Source organism: Thalassophryne amazonica, chromosome 1, assembly GCF_902500255.1.
Source record: "Thalassophryne amazonica chromosome 1, fThaAma1.1, whole genome shotgun sequence".
In the NCBI taxonomy this organism is placed as follows: domain Eukaryota; kingdom Metazoa; phylum Chordata; class Actinopteri; order Batrachoidiformes; family Batrachoididae; genus Thalassophryne; species Thalassophryne amazonica.
The window spans coordinates 153360663-153381144 of record NC_047103.1 but is presented as its reverse complement, the minus strand read 5'-3'; the positions used below and the strand labels follow the sequence as shown (position 1 = coordinate 153381144).

Here is a 20482-nt window from a genome sequence, read left to right as displayed (position 1 = left end):
CAGTTTTATTGATCTCTGAGCAGTTTGTTTCTGTAATAACAGGTAAACCTAAAAAATACTGCTGGTAAAACCAAGTAGTTGTAAAGCATTGCAAATCACACAAAATATATCCAATTGTATATCAACAAATGGACATCCGGTTGATATGGAAATACCACAAAGTTAAATTATTGTTCTTTACAGTACAATAAGCGTATTTAGGAACTTCATACAAACACAGTACACAAACATAGGATTGAGAAGCTGAGAAATTACATCTAGAAGATATCCTTAAGTAACATGAGAGGGAGCGATTGTGCAACATCACATGAACCACAGATAGTTTAAAGAGACAGAACAACATAAGTTGGAGCCTTTTATACAACAACTGTTGAGCAGTCAGTTTAATGAGCGTACATCCATTCCCATTCAAGTAATTGTTAACTTGTGATCTGGGTAATGACTGGGGTAAATCTATTCTAGACCAATCACTAAAATGACTTCACAAGGTCGCTATTGGCTAAATAGCTTTCAAATAAGCTTCCGCAGCAAACTCTAGATACATAATGTATTACAGCTGCCAGCAAATCAGTCCTTTTATTAAACTGCTGGAAGTTGGCAAAGAGAAGAATTGCCTCTCCTCTGTTCCTCCTGTATCTGTACTGATACAAATTAGTGCTCGGCAGTAAGTCGGACTCGTTTCCGGTGGAGGTTGGCCTCCGCCAGGGATCAGTACCTCTAAATCTGAGGCCATGGTTCTCAGCAGGAAACCGATGGATTGCCTACTCTGAGTAGGGAATGCGGTCTTGCCCCAAGTGAAGGAGTTCAAGTACCTCGGGGTCTTGTTCACAAGTGAGGGATGGAAGTGAGGGATGGAACGTGAGATTGGCGCAGCATGGACGGTATTGCATTCGCTTGCCATACTGTTGTGACGAAAAGGGAGCTGACCCAAAAGGTGAAGCTCTCGATCTTCTGGTCAGTCTTTGTGCCCACTCTCACCTATGATCATGAGTGTTGGGTCATGACCGAAAGAACTAGATCGTGGTTACAAGAGGCCGAAATGAGCTTCCTCAGGAGGGTGGTTGGTATCTCCCTTAGAGATAGGGTGAGAAGTTCGGTCATCCGTGGGAAGCTCAGAGTAGAGTCGCTGCTCCTTCGCGTTGAAAGTAGCCAGCTGAGGTGGTTCAGGCATCTGGTAAGGATGTCTCCTGGGTGCCTACCAAGGGAGATGGTCCAGGCACGTCCATCTGGGAGGAGACCCCGGGGAAGACCCAGGACTAGGTGGAGAGATTACGAGGTCTGTCCGTAAAGTATAGGTCCTTTTTATTTTTTTCAAAAACTATATGGATTTCATTCATATGTTTTTACGTCAGACATGCTTGAACCCTCGTGCGCATGCGTGAGTTTTTCCACGCCTGTCGGTGACATCATTCGCCTGTGAGCACTCCTTGTGGGAGGAGTCGTCCAGCCCCTCGTCGGAATTCCTTTGTCTGAGAAGTTGCTGAGAGACTGGCGCTTTGTTTGATCAAAATTTTTTCTAAACCTGTGAGACACATCGAAGTGGACACGGTTCGAAAAATTAAGCTGGTTTTCAGTGGAAATTTTAATGGCTGATGAGAGATTTTGAGGTGATTCTGTCGCTTTAAGGACTTCCCACGGTGCGAGACGTCGCTCAGCGCTCTCAGGCGCCGTCATCAGCCTGTTCAAGCTGAAAACCTCCACATTTCAGGCTCTATTGATCCAGGACGTCGTGAGAGAACAGAGAAGTTTCAGAAGAAGTCGGTTTCAGCATTTTATCTGGATATTCCACTGTTAAAGGAGATTTTTTTAATGAAAGACGTGCGGACGGGTCCGCGCGTCGGGACGCAGCCGCCGCGACGCTCCGCCACAGGAAAAACACCTCTGTTGAAAGCCTTGAGGACAAGTTGGAACATCTCCAGCTGATAAACAATTTCTCATATACTCACTCCACTGAAAGCCATCAAAAGCCGCCTGGATTTTAACAAATGGTTATCAACACGGAGGTGTTTTTCCTGTGCCGCCGCGCCGCGTCGGCTGCGTCCCGACACGCGGACCCGTCCGCACGTCTTTCATTAAAAAAATCTCCTTTAACAGTGGAATATCCGGATAAAATGCTGAAACCGACTTCTTCTGAAACGTCTCTGTTCTCTCATGACGTCCTGGATCAATAGAGCCTGAAATGTGGAGGTTTTAAGCTTGAAACAGGCTGATGACGCTGCCTGAGAGCGCAGCGCGACGTCTCGCACCGTGAAAAGTCCTTAAAGCGACAGAATCACCTCAAAATCTCTCATCAGCTGTTAAAATTTTCACTGAAAACCAGCTTAATTTTTCGAACCATGTCCACTTCGATGTGTCTCACAGGTTTAGAAAAAATTTTGATCAAACAAAGCGCCAGTCTCTCAGCAACTTCTCAGACAAAGGAATTCCGACGAGGGGCTGGACGACTCCTCCCACAAGGAGTGCTCACAGGCGAATGACATCACCGACAGGCATGGAAAAACTCACGCATGCACACGAGGGTTCAAGCATGTCTGACGTAAAAACATATGAATGAAATCCATATAGTTTTTGAAAAAATAAAAAGGACCTATACTTTACGGACAGACCTCGTATATCTCCACACTGGCCTGGAAACGCCTTGGGATCCCCCAGTCAGAGGTGGTCAATGTGACACAGGAAAGGGAAGTCTGGGGTCCCCTGCTGGAACTGTTGCCACATGACCCGAACCCAGAAAAGTGATTGAAGATGAGTGATGAGTAAATTATTTTGAATTTGCGAATGTATTGTTGGGTATGGATGTGTGATGATTAAAGTGCAACACTTTAAAATGTATCATTTAGAAATTAGTCTCAAACAGTTCAGCTTTTCAGTGAAGAAAAACACCTGAGTGTTCCCCTACCAAAGATTTATTTGTCTGGTTTGTGTGGTGTTTTTCAGGATGTACTAAATCAAATGAAGTATTTGACACCCTGTTCATTCAGCGCCGCCCTTCCCAACAAACATATTGAACTGTTCCAAGGAGAAGGAAGTTGAAATTAATGATACATGTAATGAACCAAATGCGAGCCAAATGATCCAAAAGCCACGTCATTAGGTCAGGGATGAAAATTTAAGGTGCTAACTCACAAGCCGGCAGTAGAGTAACTACAAATGAATTAATGTATCTTTTAAGTGAATGAATCCTAAAGTAAAATAAGCAGCATTAATCATTACTAGAAAGATCCTCAAGAACTAAGTAGGCTGTGCCACCAAGTCATCCAATGTCACAGATTTACTTCCAGAAACATTGGATGATTGAGACAGGGATTGATAGTCTCCTGCTTTTCTATTTTTTGAGGTCGAATTTTTTTTTTGAGGTTGATTTTTTGGGAGTTGATTTTTTTTTAGGTTTTTGAGGCTGAATATTTTAATGCTAAACAAATTCAGCCTTAGAAATTCAACTTCAAACTCTGATTTTGATGCTAAACAAATTCAACCATAAAAATTCAAATTCAAACTCTGATGGCACAGATTTACTTCCATATATCTCCCCCATAACAAGTGATAATGAATAATATATGTGGTTGATTAGCTACAACATTTCTATCTGAGTATTTTCTAACCATTCTCTGTGGTGCTTTTGTTTTATTTGTGAGTATGGCCAATGCAGATGGTCACCCCACTGAGTCTGGTCTGCTTAAGGTTTCTTCTTCTTAGGGGTACACTGATCTGATATGTTGGATTGGCATCTGTACAGACTGGTCAAAATAAGTGGATCGGAGATGGGAATTTAAAAAAGAAACCTAAATCTGATCCCTGGAGAATATTGGATTCACAGTTTGGGTTGATTGGTTAGTATAGTACATACAGACAAATGTATTTATTGAGTAGTTGTTTTAAGACACATAAAATTGGATTGGACTGGTATCAGTATCAGCATATACTGAAGGTTCTGGTATCGGTATCCTACCGGATATGAAAAGTGGTTTTCTGCCATCCCTTCTTCTTATAATCAAAAACATTTGAGGGAGTTTTTCCTTACTGCTGTTACCAGTGTGCTTGCTCATGGGGTGGGTAAAGTCTAAACCTTGCTGCTGCATACAGCCTTGACTATGGCGTAAATAAATCAAGTTGAATTAATGAAGACAGACTGATGACTGTAAAATCTGAAACTTTGATGCACCTGATCAATTGAAAGGCAACTTTGTAAGCCAGTGTAATATCCCATAGGCATGTCTGCCACCTGCTGGAGGTACCCAACCTGACAGCTAATAATTTAAGATGGCACCTACAGGGAGAAACATGATGCCTACTGTGTAACCAAATGATACCTTTAAAACACCTGTGCTTTTGAATTCTGTGTATTTATTCTGTGGATATTGTGTATTTGTATTTGTATTTATATTTGCAAACTGTTTTTCTTTTTTGCTTTCACTTTTGAAACTGTGTGCTTCTTATCCTGTGTGCTGCTGTACAATGCTGCTGGAGCCTAAATTTCCCTGAGGGAGTCTTCCCAAGGGATCAATTATCTATCTAAAATAATCTAATCTAATCTTCATGAAACAGCACAGATCACATGCTGAATGGTTCAGGAACATGCATCCATATCAAATGATGATAAGACTTCAGTCAGCACAGGGTCTGTACGTGCCCTACATGCTGCATGTGCGCAAGGATATGCAAAGAAATACTGCAAATTTCTTGTATGACCAGGACGTATAAATATATCTGATTTTAGCTATTATTTACCAAAATGCTCACATATTTATAACTCTCTTGTGTTTGCATGTTTGTAGCTGCAGACAGCACAGGTACATCCAGGTTGAGAGGTGCAGACAAAGGACAGAGCCAAGAAAACAGGGCCCTCAGCACAGAGGACCAGGAGGTCGAGTCGGTGTCAGTGAAGGAACGGCTGGCGATGTATCAGGCTGCCGTGTCCAAGAAAGAAAGCAGCAGCTCCACCTCGCCTGCGGTAAGATGATACGTCCACTCAGCTGCAACGAGACACTACTGGGGATAAAGCAGACAGCTGGAGACATGGCACACAGTCACACATTTTCAGTAGGAAACTACTAACTATTGTTACAAAATTATAATCATTTTGTCACTTACAGTAGTGTTCAGAATAATAGTAGTGCTATGTGACTAAAAAGATTAATCCAGGTTTTGAGTATATTTCTTATTGTTACATGGGAAACAAGGTACCAGTAGATTCAGTAGATTCTCACAAATCCAACAAGACCAAGCATTCATGATATGCACACTCTTAAGGCTTTGAAATTGGGCTATTAGTAAAAAAAAGTAGAAAAGGGGGTGTTCACAATAATAGTAGTGTGGTATTCAGTCAGTGAGTTCGTCAATTTTGTGGAACAAGCAGGTGTGAATCAGGTGTCCCCTATTTAAGGATGAAGCCAGCACCTGTTCAACATGCTTTTCTCTTTGAAAGCCTGAGGACAATGGGACGTTCAAGACATTGTTCAGAAGAACAGCGTAGTTTGATTATAAAGTTGATTGGAGAGGGGAAAACTTATACGCAGGTGCAAAAAATTATAGGCTGTTCATCTACAATGATCTCCAATGCTTTAAAATGGACAAAAAAAATAAATAAATAAATAAAACAGAGACGCGTGGAAGAAAACGGAAAACAACCATCAAAATGGATAGAATAATAACCAGAATGGCAAAGGCTCACCCATTGATCAGCTCCAGGATGATCAAAGACAGTCTGGAGTTACCTGTAAGTGCTGTGACAGTTAGAAGACGCCTGTGTGAAGCTAATTTATTTGCAAGAATCCCCCACAAAGTCCCTCTGTTAAATAAAAGACATGTGCAGAAGAGGTTACAATTTGCCAAAGAACACGTCAACTGGCCTAAAGAGAAATGGAGGAATATTTTGTGGACTGATGAGAGTAAAATTGTTCTTTTTGGGTCCAAGGGCCGCACACAGTTTGTGAGATGACCCCCAAACTCTGAATTCAAGCCACAGTTCACAGTGAAGACAGTGAAGCATGGTGGTGCAAGCATCATGATATGGGCATGTTTCTCCTACTATGGTGTTGGGCCTATATACCGCATACCAGGTATCATGGATCAGTTTGGATATGTCAAAATACTTGAAGAGGTCATGTTGCTTTATGCTGAAGAGGACATGCCCTTGAAATGGGTGTTTCAACAAGACAATGACCCCAAGCAGACTAGTAAACAAGCAAAATCTTTGTTCCAAACCAACAAAATTAATGCCTCGCAGATGTGAAAAATAATGAAAAACTGTGGTTATACAACTAAATACTAGTTTAGTGATTCACAGGATTGCTAAAAAAGCAGTTTGAACATAATAGTTTTGAGTTTGTAGCATCAACAGCAGATGCTATTATTATTGTGAACACCCCCTTTTCTACTTTTTTTTTTACTAATAGCCCAATTTCATAGCCTTAAGAGTGTGCATATCATGAATGCTTGGTCTTGTTGGATTTGTGAGAATCTACTGAATCTACTGGTACCTTGTTTCCCATGTAACAATAAGAAATATACTCAAAACCTGGATTAATATTTTTAGTCACATAACACTACTATTATTATTCTGAACACTACTGTACCACTGGGTGGTGGGTCAGTCGGTCCAGAACTAAAAGTTACAATGTTTAAAAAATATATAGCAACAAGACGCCACAACACACTTGGAAACTCATTTTCCCAGCATGCTGTTTAAAGGTCAAAATGCACTGCTACACTGCATATGCGTGTATAAGCATCACGGAGAAACACAGCACAAATTCTATTATGAATGAAAGTGCAAAACAATGATGTAAATCAGACAGAGAATGACAGACACAAGCAAAAAAATCATAATAATAATCAACATTCAGCCAAATCTTTGCCCATGGCCTGTGACCTTGACTTTTCACAATTTTTTCAAAAATCTTTCAGTTATTTTGTTCACACATGGATAGACAAATGGACACACAGGATGGAAAGGAATAAACCAGATGCACTACCGCTGCACAGGGGCCATAATTACTAGAAACAAAATCAAATAATATCTGTATGTGTGTATGCACATGAGTGTGTGTGTGTGTGTGTGTGTGAGAGAGTGTGTATAAGAGTAATGCCTGTGCTAATTAACCATTAGAGCCAAGACACCACGATTTCTACATCAGTCATTTTAATTAAACATAAAGAACCATTTGTGTGTAAATCCTTCAGTCATTATTCTTTACTGAGAGCACAAACGCATGAGTGACTTTGAAAAGCCTTCACACACTTTGTAAAGCCATTAATTCAACATGTGGCCGTCACTCAGCCATTACATTACAGGAAGTCAGCTAAAATAATGCACCACACAGCACTAAATATCAATTCATCTCCTCCCAGATCACTTCATTAGCAGGTAGAACCATACAAACATCATTATTGTATATGTGTGTGACTAAAGTGGAAGTGCCTGCAGTTACGCCTGTTATGATTGTTAAGGTGTGAATAAAAACAAAGAGGCTGTGTGTTCATCTTTATGCTCACATATGCGAGGCTGCTCTTTGTTGACTTCAGTTCAGCCTTTAACACGATACGGCCAAAGCAACTTATACTCAAACTTTACAGTCTTGGACTGAACACCACTCTATGCAACTGGATTCTGGACTTTCTAACAAACCATACACAATGTGTGCGGATGGACAAGCACACCTCCTCCACCATCTCCATCAGTACAGGGGCCCCACAGGGCTGTGTGCTGAGCCCAGCACTCTATACTCTTTTCACACATGACTGCTCAGCTTCTTTTCCATCGAACCTCATTGTTAAGTATGCTGATGACACCACAGTGGTAGGACTTATTAACAACAACAATGAGGCAGCATACAGAGATGAGGTGCAACAACTGGCATCATGGTGTGACAATCATAACCTGGTTTTGAACATTAAGAAAACCAAAGAAATAATTGTGGATTTTCGCAAAAAAAGGTCAACGCACTCACTCTCCACTCTCTATCAGTGGTGAAACTGTGGAAAGGGTCTCCAAATTCAAATTCCTAGGCGTGACGGTGACAGAGGATCTGTCCTGGGACAGTAACACAGCTGCAGTTGTAGGAAAGGCCCAACAATGCCTCTTCTTTCTGAGGAAACTAAAATGTGCCAAAATTCCTCAGCAGCTAATGACTAACTTCTACAACTGTGCTATCAGCAGTGTGCTAACCTACGGATTCTTAGTGTGGTTCTCCAGCTGCACTAAGGCTGACCAGCAGGCTCTCCAGCGAGTGGTGAGGACAGCGGGGAAGATCATCGGGACTACCCTCCCGGAGATCAGGACACTCTACACCAGCTGCTGCCTTAGACGAGAGTACAACATCCTTCGGGACAGTTACCATCCTGCACATGACTTATTCCACCTGTTACCTTCAGGGAGAAGATACAGGTCCACACGTGCTAGAACCTCTAGAATGGCCCGCAGTCTGTATGCCCAGGCCGTGAGGCTGCTAAACCTGCAGTCTCTCCCTCCCCTTCCTTCTCTGTCAGCGCCCGCCATCACTACACGTCACATCCCACCATTACAATAACTGTGAATTGGTCTTTGCATTGCTGCAGCAGCCACTCGACACTCCCCAACATCCCTGTTTACTGGGACCCCCCCCCCCTCCCCGTTACATATACGCACTTTCCTCTGTTCTACTGTGCACTAAGATGCTGAACTGTCTGTCTGTGCCTTACTTAATAATGAAGGTTTACAAACATATTCATACCCACGAATAAGTTATTATGTCATGAATAAGCTACTATGCCGATGTTTGAGGCTCCATCGAATTTTCGTGTCATTTATAACTGTTGTTATTATGGCAATGACAAAGTATTGAATTGAATGCTGTAGCTTTACACGGAGGCTTGGTTGTAATTAAAAGCAGAATATATTGTTTTAATCCAGTCTTCAGAGCCGGTCTGTTCTTCCAGTTGACTAATACTCAACAACAAGCGTGTCATCAATCAGAATTTAAAGCAACCTGCCACCTTGTGTGGTGTCTTATTGCGTAATTTTGCAAATGTCACACTGATGCAAAATCAATATAATATAAGGACAATTAATTCATGATGTTAAAATAATTAAAACTCTACGGGGACAGTTGTAACCTTTGTCTTTCAGCCTGCGGAACAACCAGCACTCCACATGGAAGTGTCGATTTGAGGCGCGCGTTTTAATATTAACTGAGCTGGTCACAGGTCTGCGAGGAAACAAGCCACTTGAGGCCAAGATGAGAGCGGCCGTTTGAATAACACAGAGCGCTTTTTAGCTGCGCTAACATCTCTGTAAAGAGCCGCCTCCTGTGGATTGTAGCTTTTTATAAAGGTCTATATCATATAATTGGCTTAAAGCGCGGAGAATCTCATATATTTTTAATGATGGTAAAACAATACCACGAGCATTACAGTTCCACCAAGGGATACGCTTTCCCAAATGGCAGTAGTTGTGCAGGAGCTTCGCTGGTTTCCCCTCTTTGACTTGGGCTGAGATCTCCTCAATAATTGCCGCAACTTTCCCCAACATCAGATGATCCACAGTGTCAAGCTGCATCTGACAACTGAACATATGGGTGTACAGTATGCGCAGGAAGGTTATTAGCCAGATGGAATATTTTTTTCCTGGCTACCTTTTACAGCTGTCATCTGTGCGTCCTTCCAGTTGTCTGCAAGCACTCAAAGATAGTTCCTTATGACATCATCAAGTCCATTCAGTCAAGTAATTTGTGTTTCTGTCTTCTTATTTCAGGCAGTAATATTCCCCTGTATGCTGGTGGTAGTGCAGGTTAATAAAAGAAATAGACCAAAAAAATCAAATCTGCCCTGGTAGCAAGTTTAAAAATATAATGGTTTCTTCATTGACCCATGCCCAGTGGCGGGCACAGTCCATCTAATTGGCTAATAGATAATTAATGAAGCTAGACTTTTTTGTTCACAGATTAGCTTTACAACTTTGAAAACTTTGAAACTTTGAATTGGTCGACCTATTAGCTGCCATGTAAATTTAGTTCCGCTAACTTAAAGTCAGTCGATGCATCACAGTCTCAGGATTAGTCTCTATGAGAAGGCGTGTATTCAGTGTACGGAACTATATCTCTGCAAATCAAACACACCTATTTCATCACACACACACTCATCTTCAACCGCTTAGTCCAATTAAGGGTCGCGGGGGCCTGGAGCCTATCCCAGCAGTCCCTATTTCTTCACATGACAGCTAATTCTCAAAGCTAACTTTTTTCATCAGGGAATTAGCTTTTCAGCTAACTTGGAAAACCATGAGCAGACCAGTTAGCCTCCATTAAATTAAAGTTCAACTGTCAAAAATGTTTATAAACCAAAACATGTTTGTTCCTGTTGGAGTCTCTACACTATTCCAATAAGTGAAATTTACACATCATGCAACGGAAACAAGTTTCAGGAGGTCAAGCCAGAGTAAATGCATTCATTAGCTTCTTGCTAAGTGACAAGTGGGTTAGAATCCAGACATCGCTCCCCCCATTACTTTAATTGGAAAAAGAGGCTTTGAAAATGGATGTATGTTATCGGTAATTCAGCTAAATGCTTCAGCATTATCACAGTTAACTTTTCAGTTAGCAGATTAGCATTTATCAAAGCTATTGTTTAGGTTGAGAGATCTGCTAATTTTTGCTCACTCATTGGTGACCAAATGATCTCAGTGTGTGCAAAGGGGGGCTTCTAAAGTGAGATTAATAAGGCCCCCTGTGCTGTCATATGAGATTATGACAGCACAGAATCAGTTGTGCGTTCTTACTCTGCAGGTCACTGGTACGTTTGACGTCATCGTCAATTTCATTTTTCAATTTATTTTCATTTATATAGCGCTAAATCACAACAGAGCGCCTCAAAGCGCTTCACACAGGTAAGGTCTAAGCTTACCAACCCTCAGAGCAACAGTGGTAAGGAAAAACTCCCTCTGAGGAAGAAACCTCAAGCAGACCAGACTCAAAGGGCTGATCCTCTACTTGGGCCATGCTACAGACATAAATTGCAGAACAATTCACAGAACAGTTCACGGACGAATATACAAGAAATGCTGTTGGCGCACAGGACAGGAGGATCGCCAACACGAATACAACTCCCATCTCTGGATGGATCGTATTGTATGGATTGTATTTTCCTGTTGCAAAAAGTATTAGATAATAGTACTCCTGAGCATGCAGACAGTAACAGGCAGATACTGAACCCAAAAGATTAACTTCCAGCTGACCTTACCATGGCAAATCTTCAATCCACCAAGGTCAGCTTGATCTTGATTTTGTCAAAGGACAGTTCAAGGACAGTTTTTTGTTTTTTTTTATGTGATCTTCACTTACTTAAAATTGGTAGAAATCAGTAAAAGGACCTGAGAGGTGCAGACCAACAACCAAATAGGCAGACATGACCGTGGCTTCAATGACTGTCCTTTGGCAAATTTGACCTCACTTGGGCAATTTCAGAACTGACCTCCATGCGTGTGCCATATTTTGTGCAAATCAAATTAAAAAATAAAACCAACCTTTCACCCCAGTGACCTTGACTCCAATGATTGACCTTTGTTATATTTCATCTCAGCTGAGAAATCCCAAAACGTTCATCATGTGTGAGCCAAATTTAGTCCAAATTGGAGTTTGGGGGGAGCAAACAAAATTTTGACCTTTGACCTCAATGACCTTGACCCTATTTGTAAATTTGGTCTCTCCTGGGCAATTCCAGACCCCAACTCCACATGCGTCTCACATTAGGTGCAAATTGACCACAATGACTTTGACTTTTGCTAAAACAAAGTCTTTAAGGGCCATACTGGGGTTGACTGTCATCCACATATCAGATTTGCTGGAAATGGACCAAAGGAGCTGGGAGGAGTAGAAGAGATACAGACAAACAAAAGCATCATTTCTATCCATACGCAGCTCAACACTGATTTTGTTTCTCTAACCTGGTCAGAGTGGAAGAGCAAACACACTATTGATGCTTCAGCAGTATATTTGTCATAAACGTAAAGTCGAGTGCCTTCCATCTTTGGGACATATTTTAATTTTTTTGGTACTTCTGACATAAAGATGTGACTTTTCCCTTTTGTGTTTTACACACTTCTTGTTTCATCATTCTCAAAAGCACATTATCATAATCCTCTTTCAATTTAATTCCTTATGTCCACTGTTCATGTTTCATTATGACCTCAATTTCAAAGTGACACCAACATGCCTCCATATGTGGGCTCATGCCGGGTGAAATCCAGTCTCATAAGACTTAAACGGCACGTTTACAGTGCCGCTTGTTTAATGGAAAACCCAGATGCTGTGATTTATGATCTCCACTCTCTGCTGCCAGATAATGGATGAGGCACAGGCGTGCTCGCTGCCCGGTGGCCTGGCCAGTGTAAAGAGGCAATTTGAGAACCAGGAGTTTGCCTCATCATCCTCCCAGTCCGTGGTCAGCCAGTACCACTTCCAACAGAGATCTGTCCAGGTATAGCAAAAAATAAATAAATAAATAAAAATAACAAAAATTATGCAGTCATTTTTGAACTAGACAATTTATTAACTTTACAATTATGTTTGACTTTTTTTTGTAACTATGTAGTACTATGCTACACTATCATCATCATTTCCATTGTATTTGTTAATATACAAGTTGCAAAGTGCCTCACAACATTCATACAACAATGAACAATTAAAAAAAGCAAAAAAATAACATCATACACACAAAACAAAAATGGGTCAAATATGCTAAAGACGGGGAACCACTTTGATGCTATATCGAGCACCCAAATGCGCGGTTGTTTTTTGTTTAGACATACGAGGTCTGTTAGAAAAGTATCCGACCTTATTATTTTTTTCAAAAACCATATGGATTTGAATCACGTGTGATTACATCAGACATGCTTGAACCCTCGTGGGCATGCAAGAGTTTTTTCACGCCTCTCGGTTACGTCATTCGCCTGTGGGCAGTCTTTGAGTGAGGAGTCGCCCACCCTCTCGTCGATTTTTTCATTGTTTAGGAATGGCTCAGAGACTGCTGCTTTGTTTGATGAAATTTTTTTCAAAAGCTGTAAGGCACAACTGAGTGGACACCATTCGATAAATTCAGCTGGTTTTCGGTAAAAATTTTAACGGCTGATGAGAGATTTTGGTCTGGTAGTGTCGCTTTAAGGACGGCCCACGGTGCCTGATGGTGATCTGCGCTTCGAGGCGGCAGCGTCTCGCCATTTCAAGTTGAAAACTTCCACATTTCAGGCTCTGTTGACCCAGGAAGTCGTCAGAGAACAGAGAACTTTCAGAAGAAGTCGGCATGAGGAGTTTATTCGGACATTCCATTGTTAACGGACATTTTGTAATGAAAGAACGTGCGGGGGGTCGCGACAGGAAAAACACCTCCGTTGGAAACCTTAACGGGCAAGTTGGAACATGCCCAAGCTGTTAAAAAATTTCTCAGATACTCACTTGTTGAAAGCCATCAAAAGCCGCCTGAATTTTACAAATGGTTTTCAACACGGAGGTGTTTTTCCTGTCGCGGCGCACACAGATTCGCCGAGTCGTCACGGAAACGACTCGGTGAATTTGCGCGCACGTCTTTCATTACAAAATGTCCTTAAACAGTGGAATGTCCGCATAAAGTCCTCATGCCGGCCTCTTCTGAATCTTCTCTGTTCTCTCATGACGTCCTGGGTGAATTAAGCCTTAAATTAGGATGTTTTCAGCTCGGAACAGGCCGACGGCGCCTGGAAGCGTTACGCGATGTCCCGCTCCGTGGGAAGTCCTTACAGTGACAGAAACACCCCATAATCTCTCATCAGCCGTTAAACTTTTCACCGAAAACCAGCTAAATTTCTCGAATAGTGTCCACTCGGATATTCCTCACAGGTCCAGAAAAAATTTTGATAAAGCAACGCGCGCCATCTCGAGCAGCGTGTGAAACAAAGGAATTCAGCTGAGAGGGTTGGACCACATCTCACTCAAGGCCTGCCCACAGGGAAATGACGTCACCGACGCGTGAAAAAATTCACGCATGCGCACGAGGGTTAAAGCATGATTGGTGTAATCGCACGTCATTCAAATCCATATAGTTAAAAAAATAAATAAAAGTGTCGGTTTCTTATCTAATACACCTCGTAAGTAGTTGAAATATAACACTTAGAAGCCAGGAACAAAAATTGGGTTACATAGTGTAATTAGAGCATGTGCCTGCACTTAAATGTGCACTTAAAGTCAAACAATGGAACAATAAAATAATTCTCCCTGCCACATATAGTCCCATCCAGGCCACTGCAGGGGCACATATTTATTATTTACCTTATTTTGAAGAGTTTTACACCCAGCCATTTTCCAGCTGCGCTCTAACTGGCACAGCCAGCGTAAAAAATAAAATACATCCAATAAGTGAAAACCAGACAAATTCAAACCTAGCAACATAACTGCATCCTGCTAATTTTACTTTGGGAGCAGCACACAGTAATCACAGCAATCAAAGCTACAAATGTTCCACCTAAAAGTCATTAAAAATCCAATTTCGATTGCGTCTTTTGATTCTTTCATTTGTCCAGCCAGACAATAAGCCGGTCAGTATAGACGTTGCTAACGGCTAGCAGTGGTAACTGCTTCAAAGTCACTTGTCGACATCACAGCTGAGATCACTAACCCGTCGTTGCTTCCTCTCCAAACCTTCATGGGACGTACTGCTGCAAAATCGGATAAATTTGTGCCAATAAATTTGTAACAATGAATAAAAAAATAAATAAAATGATAAAAATATAGAAATTAAACATGGACGTCAAACATGGTAAACAATGAGACCTCCTCCCTTCCAAAAAAATGCGGCTCTTGACAAAGCGATTCTGGGTCAGTTTTTCTAAATGCGGTACAGAGACTCGCAGGCATTTCTTGTCTTGAGAAAAACATTATTCCACAAAAATGGAACCCAATGCCAAGATGTTTTGGAACATAGTCACTTTTTCTAACATTTGGGAAACAGTGCCCTTCTGAAGCCTTATGTTCCTTCCTCTGCCAGAACGTCCTGGTTTATTGATTAAAATATCCCAACACAACAATATAAAAATGCCAATACATTGGGTGTCATGTGTTGTATTGATTTTGGATAGTGATTCCTTTAGTATGTTTTGGAAACTCTGAAGAGCTTTTCTGTAGCTACAAAGAACACACTCTGTCTCATAATGCGTAAATTTAAAAACATTTTAAATGTGTAAATGTGAAAGTTACCTGTACAGTAATAATACAGTAACATGCTTTTGGAGGACGGTATGCATTTTTAGATGCCCTCCGTTCATGCCCAGTCATCCAAAATGACCAATATTTGCCTGAGTTAGACGAGGGCGAATATCAGCCAAGGCCTCGGTGAACCTCATCCTGACCAGGTCCGCTTAATCACGGGTACACCTCATCAAAAGTCTATAATTGTATATTATAATATGGCTACACGTATTCTGACTGGTCTGATATTTTCCCATATCAGACCGTTACCATAACACCGTAAGACTGCGTGTTTAGATATATAACAGCCATATAATAAATAAATTATTAACCTTGCTTGCTCAGTTAATAATCCTTTAATATACTTGTCTGTAGTGTAGACTGGGCTTCACTAAATTTTTTATTAAATTTTAAAAAAGGTTAATTATTAAAAGTATTTTTTTAGGGTCAAAATGTCTTTAAAAAAATCCCAATCTGCCCCAAACCGTGACATAATCCACACAATACTGACCCAACCATCTCGCCAACATTGTCAACAGTAGCAATCCAGCTGATATCCAGCAAAATGAGGAATATGCACTTCTCCGCAAACTGAGAATAACAAAAAGCGACGGAGTCATTTGTAATTCACATTCAAAGACGGCTGTCCCTTCAGCTCACAAGCCCTGTTTGAAGTGAGACGTGCGGGTGCAGCTGAGTGATGTACATTCAGCTGTAGCTCTTTATTGGAAAAACGTGGCTGGTGTGGCAGCGCCACCAAAGGTCAAATCAAAAAGGACACCTTGAACCTTCTCAATCGAGCATAGCTGTTATCCAGAGCGTGAGGAAAATACCAGAATACATTAGTAGCCAGATCTCGGTAAAGTCGTGTTGGCCATGTGCGTGTGCTTATTCAGGCAGGAAGCAGAGCAGACTCCCTGAGCGCACGATGACATCTCTGCATTCTAAATTTTACATTACAAACAGTCAGATTGAGTTCGATGCTGTAACCGCAGGTCACTTTCTGCTCAAAGTTTCCTCACAAGCAGCTTGTACACCAGTGAAGATCTTATACTAAGTGATTTCAGAGGTTCAGAGCTCTTCCACATTTATGTTTCATGTTGACAGCAGTGAGTACAACCTCAAATAAAATTTGCTTTAATCTTCGTCCAACTGCATGAATCTGACTGCAGGAAGCAGTTTCATTTTTTTTCTTCTTTCAAATGTTAGAAATCCTCATTTAGCAAAATTTAAGCTTCATAGTTCCAGAGGAAGCAACTTTTTGATGGAAAAACATTTGTTACTTTGGCCACATAAGGGTTTTATGAAGCTGCTGCACAATATAAAATGTATTTACTCTCCCGCTGTTTTCTCCAGCTTGCAGTGATGGAGACATAAAACCTCGTGCAAGAGCACTTTGTGCACCATCTGCGTGTTTTTGCACAGGCGCGTGCGTCCGTGCACCTGTCTGTTGGCGGATGTGAGAGTGATTCAGCGAGGCTTCATTCCCATTTCTCTCTTTGACAGGAGACGTCAAGCTCTTCGGAGGTGACAGTGAGAAGCAGTGCGAGAGAGGTCGTCCCCACCACAGCCATCTTTCACAGTCAGCAAGAGGTAGCAGGATGTCACACTCCACATTTGTCACCGGCTCCATCTCACTGGCGTCGGCACATTAGACAGTTTTCTACCTAATGTTGAACAGTTTTTTTTGTTTGTTTTGTTTTTTGGTTCATTATCTTCACCAAGCAAACTTCAGTTAAGATATTAAAAATGCAGACTCTGCAGTTAAACACAAAACTTCATAAGCACAGAGTTACAGCTAAAGGCTAAGATAAATTGCTACTTCACCTTATGCAGGGTTGTCAAGGAAATTGTCAGGCACATAAAAACACTCCGGCTGGTTAGCTTCAGTAAGACAGCGTGAGAGAGGGGGCGCTCTACTAGGATGCATGGATAAACTGGTACTAGGTTCTGTTGATGTTAACTGCATTCACTTTCTAAAGGGTTTCCACCTTCACTTTGTTGAACACGATGCCCACCGAACTGCCAGACTTGCTGATTGAGTCCTGTTGACAGTTTGCTGATGGCGGCACTGAGATGTGGCATGATTTTTCTTCACGCACTGTTTTGCAGTTGTGAATCTCGCGTTGTCTATGACTTACAAAAATGGAACCCAACGCCAAGATGTTTTGGAACATAGTGACTTTTTCTAACATTTGGGAAACAGTGTCCTTCTGAAGCCTTATGTTCCTTCCTGTGCCAGAACTGCCTGGTTTATTGATTAAAATATTCCAACACAACAACAGTATAAAAATGCCAATACATTGGGTAAGTCATGTGTTGTATTAATTTTGGATAGTGATCTCATAATGTGTAAACTTTGTAACCGTTTTGTTGAGCCAAAACATTTTAAATTTGCAAATGTGAATGTTAACTGTACAGTAATAACAAATATTTTCACAAGATTTGATAAGTGGCAGAAGGTATTCTAAATTTTATAACAATATCATATCTTTGAAGATCATGTCAGTGTTGTGTTGAGTGTTTTATGCTGTATAATAAATATTACATTAATGTCAACACAGAAGAGGTGAAAATAAGTCCTTTATAGACACAGAGGCCCACTGGTCCTAGTGCCTGTCCTTGTATACCATATAGCATGAAGCATGTGACAGACTACAACTCTCCTGGATGGAATGCCAGTACTATGAGGGTATCCTAATAACACACTTTGTGTCACATATTGGAAATAAAATATTTAAACATGCATGGATAAACTGGTACTAGGTTCTGTTGGTGTTAACTGCATTTACTTTCTAAAGTTGGGTTTCCACCTTCACTTTGTTGAACACGATGCCCACCGAACTGCCAGACTTGCTGATTGAGTCCTGTTGACAGTTTGCTGATGGCGGCGCTGAGATGTGGCATGATTTTTCTTCACGCGCTGTTTCGCAGTTGTGAATCTTGCATTGTCTAAGACTCACAAAAATGGAACCCAACGCCAAGATGTTTTGGAACATAGTGACTTTTTCTAACATTTGGGAAACAGTGTCCTTCTGAAGCCTTATGTTCCTTCCCGTGCCAGAACTTCCTGGCACAGGAAAAGGTAGTGTCACCATCATAATCACTTGTGAACTCACTGAATCGGCACCATCTACATCACCACTAGCCATTGTTTACATGGCTTTGAAACACCGGAACTCTGCTGGTGGCATGGTGCATGCTGGGAAGTGCAGGGGGATTATGGGAAACGTTAAATTACCGAATGAGCCAAAAAGCCCCACATCATGCAGGGACGTTATTTAAAATGTTTAAATTGTCTGCCACGGTCAGGTCAGGTGAAGTCATGATGATGTGTTGGTGTGTTGTGGGTGGTATTGTAGTATGTATACTTTGCGGCACGTCTGACATTGTGATGTATTTGTGATGTTTTGTGTTTCGTGTCTCCCATCACTGCTGTGGAGCTCTAACTGTGTTTCGGCTGTGGTGACAACATGGTGGACAGGGCACTTTTCCAAGCCAAATATTGACAGACTGTCACAAACCACTGCTCACAATGCTCCAGCTTGTAGAACATGATAATTCCTGAAAGTGGAAACCCCGCTTAAATTTTTGGAGCATCTCGTTTTACTGCACATAAGAAATTTAGCCGACTAATTCATAGATTAGCCAGAGAATGTTTGACTACTGGATACAGTCTGTAACTTCTTTTTTGCAATCATGCTAAAATAACTGAATGCATCAGTCCAGTCACGTGTTTAGCATTAATGCGATGCCCACAGGTCCTCTCTGAAAACAATGGTCAGTAACACTTTATTTTTCAGCACTGGGATCACTGAGCCAATGCTAATGGTGTTGGTTTGGATAACAAAGCTATCTGACTGAAATGCAGAGGTGGGATGAAGTCACCATCAACTCATGAATCAGCAAGTCCCAAGTCAAGTCTCAAGTCATAATGACCACCAAATGTTTGCAAGCTGACTTGAGACTTGACTTGGGACTTGCAGATTGATGACTTGAGAATGACTTGACAGTGACTTACCCCTACCTCGCTGGAATGTATTAGATCCTGGAACTTCTCAACCAGACTGAAGTATGTCCCACTCCCAGTGACCCCACCACCACCACCACCACCACCATTTCAAAACTTTCAAGAATTCTGGATAAAATCACTAAAAGTAAAATAACCTGCGATGAACTGACATCCTGTTCAGGTGGAATCGTAGACTCGGCCACTTCACGCAATAGAATCTGTAGATAATCACCAACACCAATGAGTGTAAAGTCCTACGTATATAAGACTTACTGTTTCTTTTTTTTTTCCACAGGTAATCCACGATCAAAGACTTCACCAGGACAGCAATCCCTCTGGTTACGGAAACCTTTACAACGAAACAGGTTGAGAGTACCATTATGGCTTTTATATCATATATTGTACCTTTTTTTTTTTTTTTGGAGTGCTACTGTTCCTAATTTGCTAGCATCAAGGATGAGATGTGAAAATGTGCTGGAGTGCAGATTCCTATTCAGTGCATCAGACTAAATCTAATCAAGGCAGAGTCAGGAAGGTAAAGTATTGGAAATAGGAAATTGGGCAATCACCACAGCATGGTTTCAGAAAATCAAAACTACTCAGGTTTTTAATGAAATGATTTATTTCTCTTGCCAATCGCCCTGAACTCCATCACCGTGAATTCCTTAATGAGGCAGCCTTTTTCATGTGTCTAATTTAGTTACACTCATTGGAGGAGAGGATCTACCAAAGGTTTCCACTCAGGTTTTGAAGCAGCAGTATGAAAAAACTATTGAGGAAGCTGCACCAGCCAAGGAGATTAAGGTAATTATGCTGTCTATTTATCTAAAAAGATGATAGTTTGGAGTTTTAGAAGCTATGAGTATGAATAAGAGTCTACATCATGAAATCATGAGAAGGAAATTGTGTATGCCATGAACTGATGGAGATTAATTTGGATTCAATTTAAAAACTTGGCATAATAGTGCTAAATGTGGTTTTTATTACCTCCACCTACAAAGCTGGAGGTTATGTTTTCACCCCTGTTTGTTTGTTTGTTTGTTTGTTTGTGAACAGCCTGGAGCCCACAATTTGTCATATACCATTAACAAATTTTACTGAACATTCATTTACATTCATACAATAATACGCAAGAACGTATTTGATTTTCAAGGCCATAGGTCAAAGCCATGAAAATCTTGGAAAACTGGAAAAATCCCTATCTTTAACATTGAATGGAGTTTCAAAAAATAACTCTTGCTAAAAAAGATCAAATTTCTTTCATACTTGTAGGACAGTATCC

At 41.1% G+C, this 20482-nt stretch overlaps 1 protein-coding gene across 2 annotated transcripts in view; it reads left to right on the top strand.

Annotated features, from left to right (window-relative positions):
* Positions 1-20482, top strand: part of xirp2a (xin actin binding repeat containing 2a) — a 142663-nt gene that overhangs the window by 107644 nt on the left and 14537 nt on the right. For both annotated transcript variants that reach the window (XM_034176553.1, XM_034176562.1), the window contains 5 exons: positions 4776-4951; positions 12313-12450; positions 16695-16781; positions 19496-19565; positions 19901-20004. In XM_034176553.1, coding sequence (XP_034032444.1) covers positions 4776-4951; positions 12313-12450; positions 16695-16781; positions 19496-19565; positions 19901-20004 — 575 coding nt within the window. The remainder of the gene's footprint in view (positions 1-4775; positions 4952-12312; positions 12451-16694; positions 16782-19495; positions 19566-19900; positions 20005-20482) is intronic.